Source organism: Typopeltis vanoorti, chromosome 3 (genome assembly GCF_054136105.1).
Source record: "Typopeltis vanoorti isolate ZY-2024b chromosome 3, IOZ_Tvanoo_1.0, whole genome shotgun sequence".
Classification (NCBI taxonomy): Eukaryota; Metazoa; Arthropoda; class Arachnida; order Uropygi; family Thelyphonidae; genus Typopeltis; species Typopeltis vanoorti.
This window is the reverse complement of record NC_143551.1, coordinates 117391676-117408331: the sequence shown is the minus strand read 5'-3', so window position 1 is coordinate 117408331 and position 16656 is coordinate 117391676. Positions and strand designations below refer to the sequence as shown.

Genomic DNA, 16656 nt, shown 5'->3' with positions numbered 1-16656 from the left:
GGAGTCTATGGCATAACATCTTGCCAACTCCTACTAAGCTCTACAAATTTCAGCTAAGAGAATCGGATCAGTGGCTATTCTGCGAAGTTTCAGGAACCTTGGAACACACATATCTAACATGGCCTGCAAAAAAAAGCGATGATCACCTACGCTCTGAATACAGAGCCTCTAGTACCGGTAACTACGCACACAGCTAAGAAGAATACTGGAATTTAGTACATACAGAAGAAACAAACACAGGATATGCAATTTCCTCTTCATCTGCCCCAAGACCGTCATTTACAGTTTCTACCTTAAGCACAGAAGAAATAACCAGCACCCATCCATCACCGAATCGGCAAAAACCCTCATGTGTAGCCTACATCGGAAACTACAAAGCAGGCTTTCAATGGAATTTGATTATTACAAAGAAACAGGAAGTGTCGCAAAATTCATGGAGTAGAATCCAACTGGTACCCTGTTCTGAATTGCCGACGACGATACACTTCAGCTGAAAAATAACTAAAGGTGATACTGAACTATAATATTAACTCTTATTGAAAAGACAAATCCTGTCTACTATCTTTTCCCCTCATTTCTATTATATATCTAAAAAGAAAATCCTTTTTTTTTTATCTCAGTAATATACATTCTTGTAATATGTAAATAGTCCTTTTTGTTGTCTATCTTCCAATGTATATTTTATCAAGTTTAATAAAAAAAAAAAAGAAAAAAAATATATATGTATATCTATACAGTTTCTGTCTGTTCTGGTGTGTTAGAGAAGATATTGCTGACAAGATTGAAGTATTCTTCGTCTGAGAGGCGCCTTCCACAGTTTTCCGAGACGAATGAATCAGTTTGTCAACAGAACCTTCCAGGTAGATGTGACAATCTGTTTCGGTACTATTGTAGAAGAGGCAATTCACAGATAGTTCCAAGTAAAAGAAATAACCAGCACCCATCCATAATCAAATCGGAACAAACTCTCATTTATAACCTACGTCAGAAACTACAAAGCAGGCTTTCACTGGAACTTGATTATTACAAAGTTCAGTTCTGACTGCTGACGACGATACACTTCAATTGAAAGATAAGAATGATACTGAACTGTAATTAACTCTTTTATTGAATTTTCGGATATACAATTGAATATTGTATATCCGAAAGGAAAATCTCTTTCTTTCTCTCTGTAATATATATACTTATAATATGTAAATAGTCTTTTTGTTGCCTATCTTCCAATGTATATTTTATCAAGTTAAATAAACAAAAATCTCTATACAAGGCTTCATGCCGTCATAAAATATGTGCATAATACAGGTTGACGCCCTGTAGAAATGGCGCTTGCTTTAAGGTTCGATTCTAATATTACAGACTAGAGAAACATTTTCGAGACATTTTTTCACCTAGAGGTCTAGTTCCAAATTTAGACTTATCATTCGCATTTTTAGAGTCAACGAGATGGTGACACATGCCTACAGCAGTATCTTCCCTAAAATTGTTCATTCAATAATATCGAAAGACATCTGGAGGGTGGAGACCAGATGTCTTTCGATCTTCGTTATATCTAAAGGAGTTATACTTTTCTCTAGGAATGTTTAGAGTATATTATTTATTTTATATTTCATGAAAAGTAGGTCATTACTTCATTAAAACAACATGAGAACGAATGTAAGTTGTAATGTCCACTTTATAATTAACGTTTTGGGGGCATCTTCCAAAAACTTTGTTGTATGTGTAATTAATCAAATCATATGAATCACAAAAATACCAATTTCCGATTTCTTTTAGTTTCATCCACTTTATTTTTTTCTAGTAAGTAATTAACAATCCATGATATTATGGCACGTTATAAAGAGTAGAAATTATTTCTGATACCTCTCAATATCAAGACACAAAGAAATAAACAAGAAGCAAATAAACAAAATCTTACTTTTCTCTAAAAACAATGTGATATTTGAATGACATGATTAGACAGCAATATTTTTTCATGAATTCAGTTTTCATCGTGTTTTTCTTTCTGGTATCTTGAGAAAATTTAGATGCAATCTTTCCATAAATCGGCAATATCCGTACCTTTGGTTTTCTCCAAAAATTTCCGTTCTAAACGCTTACTTTGTTCTTCAGAGAAATGAGTTTTCCAATCTCCAACAATTCCTTTACGAACAAAATTCACTTCGCGGGGTTTTTCACCAGATACTCCTGAAGTAATGGCTTTCTTGATTTCTTCAGGGAGGTTACGATTATTTAAAATTTCTTCTTTGGGAGAGGTGAAAAGTTGCTGCATATACTTGCCGGTCGTTTCTTTCATATACTTTACACTACTATATTCTAAAATCTTGTCCACTATTGTAGGATCTTTCTCGAGTGGTTCCAGAAACTCTGGACCCAAAAATTTGGCAAATCTCAACACAGCACTTTTCGGATTCTCTTTCATCTCTTCATAAGTGATAAATAAGACGTTTGGATCATTTCTGTGCGAGTACCATGAGAGCAAATGATCAAAATAATCTCCGAAATCATTTTCTCCATTTAGGAAAATTTCGAAGTAATCATCAAATTCTCCATCCGCATAATCGTAAATAGGGATCGATTTGGTGTGGTGAAAGAAAGACACGCAACAATCCTTAGGATTCCTTACAACATAAATATATTTAGCTTCAGGCGAATAAGGAGTTAAATGGAATGGTAAGTGAATTTTCATTGCTCCTGGACGTTTCATGATCTCCGCAGCTTCAGCTCCAGTTAACTCTAAGAATGGAGTATCAGAAAAGAAGTCAACAATATCAGTGATAGGTTGTCCTTTACGAAAGATCAATGAAATTATCTGCTGCGTCCATGTCGTTCCGCATTTAGGAAAGGTGACGATAATAACATCATCAGGTCTTGGTTTGTAGCTGATAGCAGATTTCAAGTTTTCTGAGCTAAATGGTTCAGGAATTCTGAATCCATCAACATCTTTGTACTTCGGATATTTTCGTATCTTGCTCATGATGATATGCCACTCTGCAAAGAAAAAAACAGGTTAATAATTGTAGATTAAAGAAATTAATAAAATTGCAACTCCTCTCTCTCTCTCTCTCTCTCTCTGTGTGTGTGTGTGTGTGTGTGTGTGTGTGTGTGTGTGTGTGTGTGTGTGTGTGTGTGTGTGTGTGTGTGTGTGTGTGTGTGTGTGTGTGTGTGTGTGTGTGTGTGTGTGTGTGCGTGGTCTTTGAGTCATTGCACTATAATCGATTTATAATTTTCTGACGTTGGTTGACTGATACATTATAAAGAACCTTTCTCAGTCTTATCTCATCTGTTCATTGGGCATCCGCAGAGCCGTATAGTTATTCCGATGCTCGGTGATGTGCCACACCAAGTCCTCGCCATGTAGTCATGTTGTATGCTTTTCTGGTGGCTCTAACTCTGAAGAGTTAAAGTTTTTTTTTTTTTTTGCTATGAATTTTCCTCCTATAAAGCAGTCGACATGCTTTATAGGAGGAAAATCATCTTCAACCTTCACATTTGTTTTTTTTTTTAAACGAATGTGAATTACAGAAAATTGTTTCTTTAAAATCATGAAAAGCACTAATTATTCTTTATTTTAAACAGTGTACACTTTTAATTTATTACAAATACTTATAATTTAAGTATTAATTTTTGAAATATCATCTATCCATATATACTAATTATTATATTTGTAAATGAAAGAAAAGACCCACAGAAAAACTATGAAGATGAGTTACCAAACACTTAAATCCTATAGTGCAGGGATTCTCAACCTATGGTACGCGTACCACTGGTGGGCATGTGAGCCACTGCCTTACTGGTACATGTAATATCTTGAATTAAATATAGTGGTACGCCACTGGAAAAGGTTGAGAACCTACCTCTGCTGTAGTGTATTATATAATGCACTGAGAGCATTAATAACTGTGTGTGTGTGTGTGTGTCAGATATACGGATTTTTATGTGAAGCAAGCTTTCAATTTCTCAAACAGATTGCGTAAAATGTACTCGTGAATTTTGCCCTCATAATTTTTGTTGTCTATTTTTTTTTCTATCCTGACTGATTTTGATGTTTTCTGCAAATCTATTTTTTTCTCAATTATTAAAAAAAAAAAAAGAAACAACGAAAGAAAGAAAAAGATTAAATCTAAGGGATAAAGAATTTTGGCATTTTTAAATTTTTTCCAGGAAAAAAAAAATTAAAATTGCTGTATGAACTGAACAAGTTGTACAAAAGGTAACCGCTATTATTTTTCTGCAGCATGTATTAGTTGCGCACATTTACTTTAAAATTGAAGTTTTGGCTAAAGTAATTTTTTAAAATATGATTAAGTCAAATAAATAAATAAATAAATAAATAAAAATTAAAACGTAATTTTTCCAGACGTCTTCATAAGTATACTGCATATTATGTATACTTTTTTTTCTAGGATAAAAAAATCCTTAATTTACAACAATGGAGAATAAAATAAAAGAAGTATGCAGACAAAAGCCCATACACACGTTAGAAAAATCTGGTATACTGGCTATCATACTGCTTTGTTTCATTTCACAAATTAATTTCTCCGCGTACTGCACAACACGAAAAAGCAAAATGGCGCGGAATCTGTTATGGATAAGGTTTATTTTTTGAAAATAAGAGTTATGAAGTTTTTGGACGACCTCTCTTAATGACACAAAGTCATCCCATTCTCGTAATAAGGAAGCTTTCGCTTGGTAACTCTAGAATAGCATCACAGCTCATTTTGAACAGCGCAAACTTCTGTATGAGTTTTATTTTCACATAAATTAAGGATTCGCATCGTATTTAATAGGAATACAACTATTTAAGTTTCCAAGCATGGCGCACTTCCATAAGTGTTAATTTCAAACTATCCAAGTTGGCGAGCTACTGCAGAGCTTCAATGGCGCAGTTGGGATGCCGGTGTAACATACATTCTTTGGTTACAAAGCCCAGCGTTCGAAAATCATCAGGAGAAGATATATAACAACTCTTTATATATCCTCTCCTTATATAAAACTTTTTTTAATAATTAAACGTGCATTAGCTGGCCTGATAGAAGGATAGAAAGACAGAAAAATAGAAATGTCAATTAAGAGTCGAATGTTTTTTTTTTGTTTGTTTGTTTGTTTCCCTGGCTATAACGTATACATAGATTTTCTTTTTTTTTAAATTTTATTCAATAATTGTAATATCACATGAAACCTATTAAGGCTATTTTTCTATAACTGGTGATTTTCATTGCCCAATTCAAAACTATTCCTTTGTTTACAGGAAAATTTAAGTCAACTGGACGAAAAAAAAAAAAAAAAAAAATCCATATGTGGTTTCTAGAGCATGTTTTTCGGATTATCGACCCTCTTCCTTTCGCTATTAATGTATTAAAGGTTTACATATTTTCGCAGGTAGAATTCATAAAAAAAATCTTCGACAATGAATTCATGTCTCGCATATATAAGGATAATTCAACATTTAATTTATTCTCTGATGAAAACCAATAGTTCAAAACATAGATATGCACTCCCCACCCCCCGCACTGTTTAAATAACCCATGAGGAATATTATGTGATGCTATCGATTATTCTTTGAAACTTTTGAAATTTCAACGGAAACGTTTAATTTTCGTATTGACTATATCATGTGATGCATATCACTTAAGGGAAGTAAATCGCTATGAAAGCCTTCGAGCTTGTGAAATCGTCGCATATACTATATCGAATCCACTTGAATAAGTAGATGTGATATTTAACAATATGTTTAAATAACGTAATGAAGGGGGTTCTTTGATGTTTATCTGCCAGTAAGCGAAACTCTAAGAACTAGGACTAAGATCTATGAGTTTCATACCGAAAAACTATCGGCAAATCCAAGTGTAAGTAACCACTTGGTAGTACAACACCAAGGCAACTCGTATCAAAGGTGGAGCAAGCTCCCTCACTATCCTTGATATTTTCTCATAATGTAAAAACACGTGTTTTTACATTATGAGAAATATGAAAAATAGCCTTAATGTAAAATAGTATTTTACATTATGAGAACCCCCTTCATTACTATTAAGGTTGCCAGAAAAATAGCCTTTTGGCTTTTATTCTATGTTTAGATAACATTTGACCATTTAGGTTACTATCTCTCATGAATCCATTAGAGAATCCCTTAAAATAAACGTAAGTATATTTATTTACTGCATCTCTTTAACGTGACAATATTAGACTGTGATATATAATGCAATGAGTAATGTAATCATATTAATATCAAATGTAATCATTTGATATTAATTCTAATTAATATCAAAAGTGGATTTTAATAAGTCATACTATAAACACAGTCGCGTTTATATTAGTACGATTTTGATTCAGGATTACATTCAACTTCCTTATTTAGGAAATGTTCGTGAAAAAAAACAGAAGAATGCTGCGTGATCTACTTTCTTATAAACCGCACTGAAACATCCATGGAGGCTTAAAAGACAAGGTCATCAATGCGCACACACACACACACTGCTCCTTTTGAACTCCCAAATGCTATAGCAATTCTAAAATACTTACACCTAATCCGGGTATCTTTCAGATTTTGCTTTATGATAAAAAAATCGCCTTGGTGGTTGTTTGAAGGAAGAATACAAAATGAACGCTTTGTTCTCTGAGATATAACTGGCTTTATCGTCAAAAATGATTTGAGCTTTTGCTATTGGTCTGAGTTAAATTTTAATCACGTGGATAATACGCAGTATCATCTTATTTCTTTTCATGTAACAGGAAGTTACATGAGACACTCTCTCCAATCTCTCTCAGCTGTTTATGCCTTAAACGTCATTGACGTTCAGAGACGTGTGCATTGAACAAGCTAAACAATTGACTAAGAGAATGTATGTAAAAGCCATGCAGCTGATTTTCGATCACCCGAGATGAACGGAAAATGAATTTTTCCAGATAATCAGAAACTCGGAATAACAAATATAAAATGACACACGTTTATAAATGTATATTAATTCAATAACAGTGTATGTTTGTAATTTTTGATTACATTTACCTGTATAACTTCATAAAATGCTATACTGTATAAATGCAGGTTCGATACGTCGCACACTGAGGGACCTTTTTTTTCCCCTTCAATTTAGTCGATATTTGGTATAGGCAAGTAATTGTTCATGCAAAAAACCTCTCTCGAGTTTTTAACAATGCAACTCAAAAAAAAAAACGATCACAAGATGACAGGATTTTCATTTGGACTCTAATTGCAGCTGCTTATGAAATCATCGATAGCCTCGGACCTATCTATTGGCGACGGACTGATATCTTACAAAAAATTTAGGACTAGTCTACTTCCTTTGGAAATAATAAGGCAGCAGAAGCTTTATTTTCCTATTGCAAACTTTTAAATTCTTTTACTGAAAATAATTGATAATTTAATTCAACTATATTATAATTTTATGAATTTATCTGTTTTTTTTTTAAATAACGTAGATTTATAATTATAATAAAATAATCAAATGTGAATGTCATTTACAGAGGCTAATTTTTATCTGTACCAACGAAGTCCCTTTTAGGGTTTTTTTTTTTTTTTTGTGACGAAAATTGCATAATTTATTGTAAGAAAATTAAGATTGAATAGTCTGCTTTTTCTATGCTCTAAAGAGAAAATACGATACTATTTTTTCGAGATACTTCGGATCTCCAATATTCTATCCGGTTCAGGTAGACACTGATCTTGTCACTGCATGTTCTGATTACTCTCTTCAAACCACATGTTAACAATTTTTCAGTTATTGCTTTGTGACATGGAGTGTTAGCGATTTTGAAACGGCAATGTTTTTCGTTATATTTGGACTGCTTTACACTCTCACGGATGCTTCTAAAATCATCGATAGTCATGATCGTAATGTTGATGATCAAAAATGGAGGATAGCTGCCTGCCTACATATCCAAAGGCAGCTAGATCTCCATATGCTCCGCTACTCCCTTCGGGCAATAAAATATTTATTATTTATATTTTACGGACTACTTTAAAGCAAAATTAGGAAAGCTACAGTACATGGAAAAAGAACTCTGAATTCAATTCCATGTGGTAATGACATCACTATTAGACAGAGGTACTATTAGGAATGCAACTATTATTATTATTATTATTATTATTATTATTATTATTATTATTATTATTATTATTATTATATAGCTATGCGAGACATAAAAACGAAATTAGCGGTAGCGATAGAAACACAAGAAACACTCAAGCTCGAAAACGAAGAACTGCGAAAAGAGGTAAACACACTCAAGTGTCAAATGGAGCACATGCTACAAAAAGAAAGAAAAAAAAACTTCAAATTGAGGGAATCCCAAAAGAAAAGAAAGAAGATTTAAGCCATAGTGCAACTGATTGGTAGAAAAATTAGCATTCCAGTCACAACCACAGTCATCACTTCTATTAATCGAGGACTACAAAAAGCAAAGAAAGACCACCACCGATCATCGCTCGTTTTACCAGCAGAATTCTGAGAGACCGCATTCTAGTATTCAAGAATTCACGGCCGCCAAATCCATCCTAACTGAAAAAAACTCCGAACTCCAATCCATATATCAGAACACTGAACTTCATACTTTAATAATCTTTTATACCAGGCAAGAAAAACAAACACAGAGAAATACTGTACAAGTTCCTGTGGACTAAGGATTCACAAGTATTTATGAGACAGAATGAAAACACTCGAGTTTATATAATTGCAAGAGAATCCGACCTAAGCAGTCTACTAATATAATACATTAACTCTCCCCATCCTTAAGAACAAGATTTAAAATTATTTTAAAAACTATATCACGGAGATCTCAAATCTGGGCGAACATGTCCAGTCAGAAAATATAAATTTCAAAGACTTTGACTCTTTGAATAAATGGACAGACATTTCCACCAATACCGACTTCACCATCATATATACACACACACATATAAGAAGCGTAAATAAACACTGGTTTGCATTGATAACACTGCTCAACTACATCTTGACAAACATAGACGTACTAATCCTGACCGAAGTTGCAATAAATGACACAGAAACTTCTGCATACAACATTAATAACTACCAATCGTACACGTTATGTAGATCAAACAAAAGAGGAGGTGGCGTCGTGGCATTTATCAAAGAAACATATACTGTGACCAAAAAAACAAACTTGTTTCGAACATACGGAAACACTAATTTTGGCAATCACAAATAACGATAAACATAGTCAAATACACAATATACATAATATACAGATCCCCAGATAAAAATCCAATCAGCTTTCTGCACGAATTAGAAACATCGCTAAGCGGCATTGAACCCCGTACAACACATCGGCTCATCCTAATAGGAGACATAAACATAAATACTTGATCATTATATTATTTTAAAAAAAATTATCATTATTTCCACGCTTCTTCAACCACTACAACATAAACCCTACCATTAACTACCCAACAAGAGAAGAAATACTCAATAACTCACTAACAAAATCATGCATGGATCATATCGACATACGGGCTCCCATCCATAAATATACATCATCAGTAATTAACGTCAAAATTGCCGATCACTGCTTTGTTTCAACTTCGTTTTATTACGTTTCCTACCCCATCCTCCCACCACCACCACAAAAGTCGACAAAACTCGATCATACTAAAGAGCATTGTCGATAACCAAGTAAAAAATACAGACTGGAATTCCCTACTTAAAATAAATGTTCCGGTAACATTATACGAGAATATTCAACTAAAGTTCACAGAAATATACAAAAAAGCAACAAAACCTACACAAACGAGGCGACAAACAGACAACAATCCATGGATAAATGACGACATACTAAACACTATTAGTGTAAAAAAAAATAAATGGAAAAAAACTTAAAAAGTCACCCAGTAACACACATTTACAAACCTTATACAAAAACATAAGAAATAAACTAACAACAAAAATTCGAAGTGCAAAAAGACGCCACTACTTCCAAAAATTCATGGAATATAACGACAACATTAAATAAACATGAGCTACACTCAACGAATTAGTAACTCGAAAAAAGAAAACTTCAGCACAAGATTTTATTGCAAAAAGCTTCGGTCAGGACACAAATCAAGAGGAACTAGCAGACTCATTCAACCATGCTTTCACAAACAACATCACACAACTCAAAAAAGACAAACTACCAACCATCAACAAAAAACTACCGACAAAAAATCAACAACAAACGAAGTATTTTCCACCCGTAACAAAACAGGAACTGAAAAAAAGCAATCCTACAACTAAAACCAAAGACCACTCCAGGAATAGACAAAATAAGACTCACAGACCTTATAACACACTTTAAACAAATAAATCCAATACTTTTGAAACTCGTGAACATAATATTCGACACAGGCATTATTCCACAACTAAAAACTGCAGTAATTACGCCAATATACAAACACGGCAAAAGAAACGATACTCACAACTACAGACCAATAGCTACACTACCAGTCATCTCAAAAATTCTAGAAAACATAACACACACCAGACTACAGAAGTACAACATCATCTCACAAAACCAATACGGCTTTTAGAAAACAAAAAGCACCATTACTTTATTAGAGTTATTCGACAAAAACTTCTTTATTAGAAGTTTTTCGACAAAAACTTCTTTATTAGAAGTTTTTCGACAAAAACAAGTACGCCGTCCTTATACTGCTGGACCTAACCAAAGCATTCGATACACTTGAACATGACATACTACTCGCCAAACTATACTCAATAGGTATAAGAGGACTGCATGCATGGCTCAAGAACTACCTCTCAAACAGAACACAAGTAACAAAAATAGGTACATGTCACAGTCGGAGTATACAAGTAAAACACGGTGTACCTCAAGGTGCTATATTATCATCCATTCTATTCAACATATACGTTAATGTACATAAACTGTACATTAACGATGTTCATAACATAGCCATAAGAAGTCAAATATTTCAATACGCAGCTGACACTGCACTACTAGCAATCCACACAGACATTAACACAGCTCTCTGCAAAGCACAACAAGACCTAAACGAAATCACAACATACTTCTACCAAAACGCAATTCTAATCAACGGCACCAAAACACAGATGTTGATAATACACAACCCATGAATCATACGTCCCGCATCACTATCGATACATTGTCACACATACCGCTGCATTAACAACAAAAATACCTGCCAATGTTCCGAAATCAAACCTGTAATATACAATACCTCGGTCTCTATATAGATTCCCACCTTAAATGGACAAAACATATAGAATACCTACACATCAAACTCCGGATCATCGCAGCGAAACTCTTCCAAGTTAAAGACATTATTCCACCCAACATAAAAAAAAACTCCTATATCACGGTATCTGCGAATCCCTACTCAGATACGGAATAACAGTCGATGCAAATACATCAAACAGCCACTTAACAAAAAACTAGAAACATTACACAGAAAATCGTATCAACAGTGATCTGGACACCTTACGCGCAACAACCAATATCCGACAAACACATGGCGATACACGGAATTCTGAGCATTAAAAACCTGAAACACTATATGACATTAACAAGGAATTACTTCAACATCATCTATCGTAACAACAGAGACACATATCGTATAACACGACCTACAACAACTCTCTACATCCCCACATCTTCAACAACTCATACGGTTCGTTTGTGAGATCACATCAGATACCCACGCAACTCAACAACCTACCAAGAAATTTAAAATACGTAGATAACTATAGAACATTAAGCAACGAACTCTGGAAAATATACTAACAAAGTTAAGATTCCATTAACACTAATATACACATCACAAATCACTAGCATCCAATGCCTACATCCCATAGATAAACAGTAGCAACAACACAAATAGTGAAGGCTAAATCCCACTCTCTTCATAAAAGCTAACCCAAGCTTCGAAGTAGGCGGGATTAACTTGCCTCACTCATCTACAAGTAATCCTTATAAATAAATGCAGAAATTTGTTTGTATAATCACTCTTTCTCAAACTTTGAAAAAAAAAATTATACAAAAAATTCTGTATAATCTTCATTGTTAATATTAGAACATGTGTTGTAAATACATAATATAAAGGCAAAAAAGTATTATTAAAATTTTAAATTGAAATCCAATGTATTGTAAAATTATAAGTTGCAATGTCACTCAAGATGTCTATTGTATCTGTAAATATTTTAACAATCAATAAATTATTTTAAAAAATAGTATTATTATTATTTCGATGCTATCACTTTGATGTTGATCTAAGCTAGAATAGCCACACAAATTATCCTCACAGTAAATGCCGGAAAATAGCCAGTTGTTGCTCCCACTTACATAAACATACTAATCTATAATGCATTACGTGAAACTTATTAACTTTTATGGCTATTTTTGTTTAGGAGTACCCCTTTTATATAATGTCATTGGATTTTTACTCGTTTTTAGAGCATTACTAATGTTTTAAAGACAGATACATGAAGAATATATGGGAAGAATAATTTTGGACATATATTCCCATATATTTTCATGTATCTGTCTTTAAAACATTGGTAATGCCCTAAAAATTGAGTAAAAAAGCCAATGACATTATAAAAAAGGGGCACTCCTAAGCAAAAGTTTAGGAGCACCCCTTACAAAACTAGACTTACAAAAATAGCCATAAAAATTAATATTTATTTACAGAATTAAGATGGAATTTTTTTCCAGAAATAATATCTATTATGTGAAAACACTTTTAAGATATGCAGTTACATCAGATGCATTCTATGAAGATTAAAAACTTACCAGATTACAGTTGTTGCAATATAAAATGGTTAGATTGGTATTCCGCGAACAAAGATAACATACCTCATTCCTAATGGCCCTGCGCAGTGATAGAACACAAAATATTTAATGTAAAACACTTATGCCATGACATAGTTATGCAAAACACTTCAGTCCAAACAACAGTATAACCAGAATCACAACCAATGGCGGCTCGTGGCTTGAAATCGTGGGGGTGCTGCAAGTTTCGAAATGTACATACACACTGTAAGTACAGTGTATACGTGTTTGGATAAAATATCAAAATTATGGTAAAAATTAAAAAAAAAAGTATACATGAAAAAATATTGTTTATTATCGATAAAATTATACAGTTTGGTATAATTCAAAATTACTTAAAAATAAAATCCATTCTTCTTGTTTTCTTTCGAGCGAAAAGGTCAATAACTTTTTCCTTGATGTTTGTGTGACTGTTTAAGAATTTTTTCTCCGTTGAAATCATAGCTTTTGTCGCCCGGGGCAGTCCCTGAGTTTGTCGCCGCTCTCAATATACACCAAAAATACTACAAAAAGTCAATACTACAAAAAAAAAAAAAAAATGTATAGAGTAAAGTTCAAAGTGCCGCCTGGTTGGATCTCCCCCAGCTACGCCACTTACCACAATCCACAACCACGTAACATATAAATATAACACTCACCTATTGAAATGCCACCTGACGTTTCTACAGTGTGGCCCATAAGTCATGAAGGGGTTTAAACATTTAATAACTTATTAATTATTTTTATTCCTTTTTTTAAAATAAAATACAGATCCTGGAGATTTGCATTGGTTAAGGAAATAAATAATGAAAAAATTCTTTGGGATTTCCTTTCACCTGTTTAGCTAATTTCTTCTCATATTTTGATTCTGCCTTCCATACGACGCTAGTCACCTTTTTTGCCTGATCCTTGTACTATTCATGATTTAGTTGGTTACCTTTCTCCTTATATATTTTCTACATTTTTTTTTTTTTTTTTTTTTTGCAGCTCATGCTTAATAATACTACTCATCCATCTAATTCCTATGTGATTTATCGTGCTGACCTTGGGCGTACAGTGATATATATACAGTATATTTAACATTAAATTCCCACTTAAAAGAAATTACCCTTGATTCTACTCACATGAATATTAGCTATAGTTTGCCAGATTCGCATAGCTCTGCTGTCCAGTGCTGGCGTTCTCATGATTTCACACGCACGCGTAAACATACAGCTGGAACAGTAGCATGGACTCCAATTTAAACTGTACTACAATTTCTAGTAGATCTGTTGTTGTTAATATGTAATGTTTCTGTCGGATTATTTTGTACTTTGACACCTGAAGAAGTTGGTTTACCAACGAAACTGGTAGTGTCCTCATTAAACCTTATTCTTTAATTTCTCGGTGTTTAAGTCATTTAAATTATATTAATACACACACACACACACACACTAGAGACGCTGTGTAGAAGAAATTTTTCTAAGCCTTTCTTCGACCGACCCCCAAGATAGTCGATTTTTCAGACAGCAAACTACTGTGTTAGGATTAGGTACCACGAGATGGCGGCAGTTGTCAGTCGCCTACTTTCATATGAATGTGCCAGAATAATTAGGGATTAATACTTTACCAAAATATCAAAATTAAATAGTGATATATGATTTAGGTGTCGATTCTTTTTCCTTATCCCTCACACATTACACTATTTTACTATTTAACTCTTGGTTCTTTTTTGTTCCTCACCTAAATGATTTGAACTTACCGCTATTTAAAATTCAGTTAAGTTAAATATTTTAAAATGTTAACATTGTAAAATATGAAATTTCGGTATTTTATAACTTTTTTTTTTGTAAATGAATTATAACAGAGAATTTTCAAATTAATTAAAAAAGAAAATAAAAAAAACAATTAATTTACCTATTAATTTAACCTGAAAGACAATTTTATTTTGTTTAATGTCAATTAGAAACATTTCAGTTTATGAAATAAGGGGCGCACTTGTAAACTTTGCCTAGGGCTCAAAATAACCTGGCACCGACAGTGTATATGTGTGTGTGTGTGTGTGTGTGTGTGTGTGTGTGTGTGTGTGTGTGTGTGTGTGTGTGTGTGTGTGTGTACTGGGATTTACTCGGTTAAACGACATGTTTTTGATTTAATTTAAATGACTAAAGCACCGAGAATAATAAAGAATAACGTTTAATGGAGAAATTATAAAACTAAAAAGAAATTCTTATTTCTGAAGGAGAAATTCTCAGTGTTTTAGTCATTTAAATTAAAACAAAAAAAAAAAATAAATAAATAAATAAATATATATATATATTTTTTTTTACCTTGTAAAATATATATATATATTTTACCTTGGGTATAATATATGTTAAGGATGCCAAGCTATTTTAAACCTGGTTTTACTCCATTTCCCAAGTAAGCAAACAGACAAATAAGTCAAGTTTGCGCCTGCACGTATTGCAAGTCTAGGTGCAGTGGCGCACTCAGCATTTAATCTTGGAGGGGGGGGCCCGAGAACTCAAGATTTGATCTTGGGGGGGGGGGGAGATTTGAGTAGACGATTTACGAATACACACTACGCATTGCATACGACCTATGACTGAGCATCTGCAGTGATCGCCAATACATGATAAGTAGTATAGAAATAGAAGACAAGACACAATATAAATAAAAAAATGAATTTTAATTAGGAAAAGATTTTTGGAAAATTTTCTAGTGTTTATTTCCTTTTTCTTTTTTTTTTCGGGGGGGGGTCTTGTCCCCCTCCCTGGGTGCGCCACTGCAGTGGTTAAATTCTAAACGAATAAGTTTCGGGGCTCTATACAAAATAACCAATTGTATTTACCTTTGAATGCTATCCGGGGAAGCTCCAAACCTCCCTGTCCCTTTCATCATCTCATAATCTTTCGTAATCAGGCTACTGTTGATATTGATTTATATACACATTCAAAACTGTAAACAATTGTTGAATAATAACACAATAATGTAGGCTTAATTGCCGTAAAAGAAGAAAAGTCACAAAACAGAAAAAATGTTCCTACAAATTAACCAGTTGCATTTACCATTGAACAATAGTCGAGTGTCCAGCAAGTCAGCAAATCTTTCCTTTCGTGTAGCGAATAAATATTATCGCATTGCAACTGATGGGAATTCTGTGTTTCTGTGGATTCGTTACAGACCTTTCTCTTCAGAAACTACACACAAACTGTCATTACAAACTTGTTTTGTATTATCACTGTCATCCCAGCTACTTTTCCGTTTAAAGAAGGTACCAATGTACTTATCCATAGTTGAAATGCCGTACTTACTCTCATATATAACTCTGCCGTATATAACTCTCACACCTGATTTTACTTTTCGAAAAAAAGAAATTAAAAAGTTTCGCATGTACCTCGCAAATGAAAAAAAGCTGAAACACGTTCAGAGCAGGGCGATAGTAACTTGCTCCCGCGGTAAACAACACGCCCTTCCCCAACAGCCACTATATTCCAGAGGCAAGAAAAACAAGTACTTTTATTATGCTAGTGAATAAGGGTATAAGCAATCTGTGTAATACATTTCTCAACAAATAGTGCAATTAGAGACAACTGGGATAAAAACGAAACTGTTGCACTGGCAAACACAGTATCTAAAACTATTGTTATTAATTAGATTGTGTGAGTTCGCTCGGCAGCAATAAAATTGAGAAATATATTACAACATAATAGCATTCACTATATATATACATATATATATGTATATATATGTAATAAATTTTTTAACTTGGGGATACGGTATATTAGGGTTACCAAGTAATTTTATAAGCTTGGTTATTTAACTCCTAATCCCAAGTATGCAACCAATTAAGTTTGCGCCTGAAACATAGTTCAAATC

The 16656-nt window shown here is 33.4% G+C and overlaps 1 protein-coding gene across 2 annotated transcripts; it reads right to left on the bottom strand.

Moving 5' to 3' along the window:
• Positions 1-1764: 1764 nt before the first annotated feature.
• On the bottom strand, positions 1765-12834 carry LOC150108496 (sulfotransferase ssu-1-like). Of its 2 annotated transcripts, none has more exons than XM_090415911.1 (2): positions 12781-12834; positions 1765-2988 (listed from the first exon to the last, which is right to left on the bottom strand). In XM_090415911.1, the coding sequence occupies exon 2, from the start codon at positions 2972-2974 to the stop codon at positions 2021-2023; it is 954 nt and encodes a 317-aa protein (XP_090272037.1). In that variant the 5' UTR covers positions 2975-2988; positions 12781-12834; the 3' UTR covers positions 1765-2020. The 2 variants fall into 2 exon arrangements, with proteins under 2 accessions (XP_090272037.1, XP_090272036.1); XM_090415910.1 differs by lacking the exon at positions 12781-12834 and adding an exon at positions 6520-6613.
• Between the last annotated feature and the right edge of the window lie 3822 nt (positions 12835-16656).

Excerpts from the sequence above, each read along its gene's own strand:
- LOC150108496 (XM_090415911.1), bottom strand. The coding sequence starts at position 2,974 with ATGAGCAAGATACGAAAATATCCGAAGTACAAAGATGTTGATGGATTC.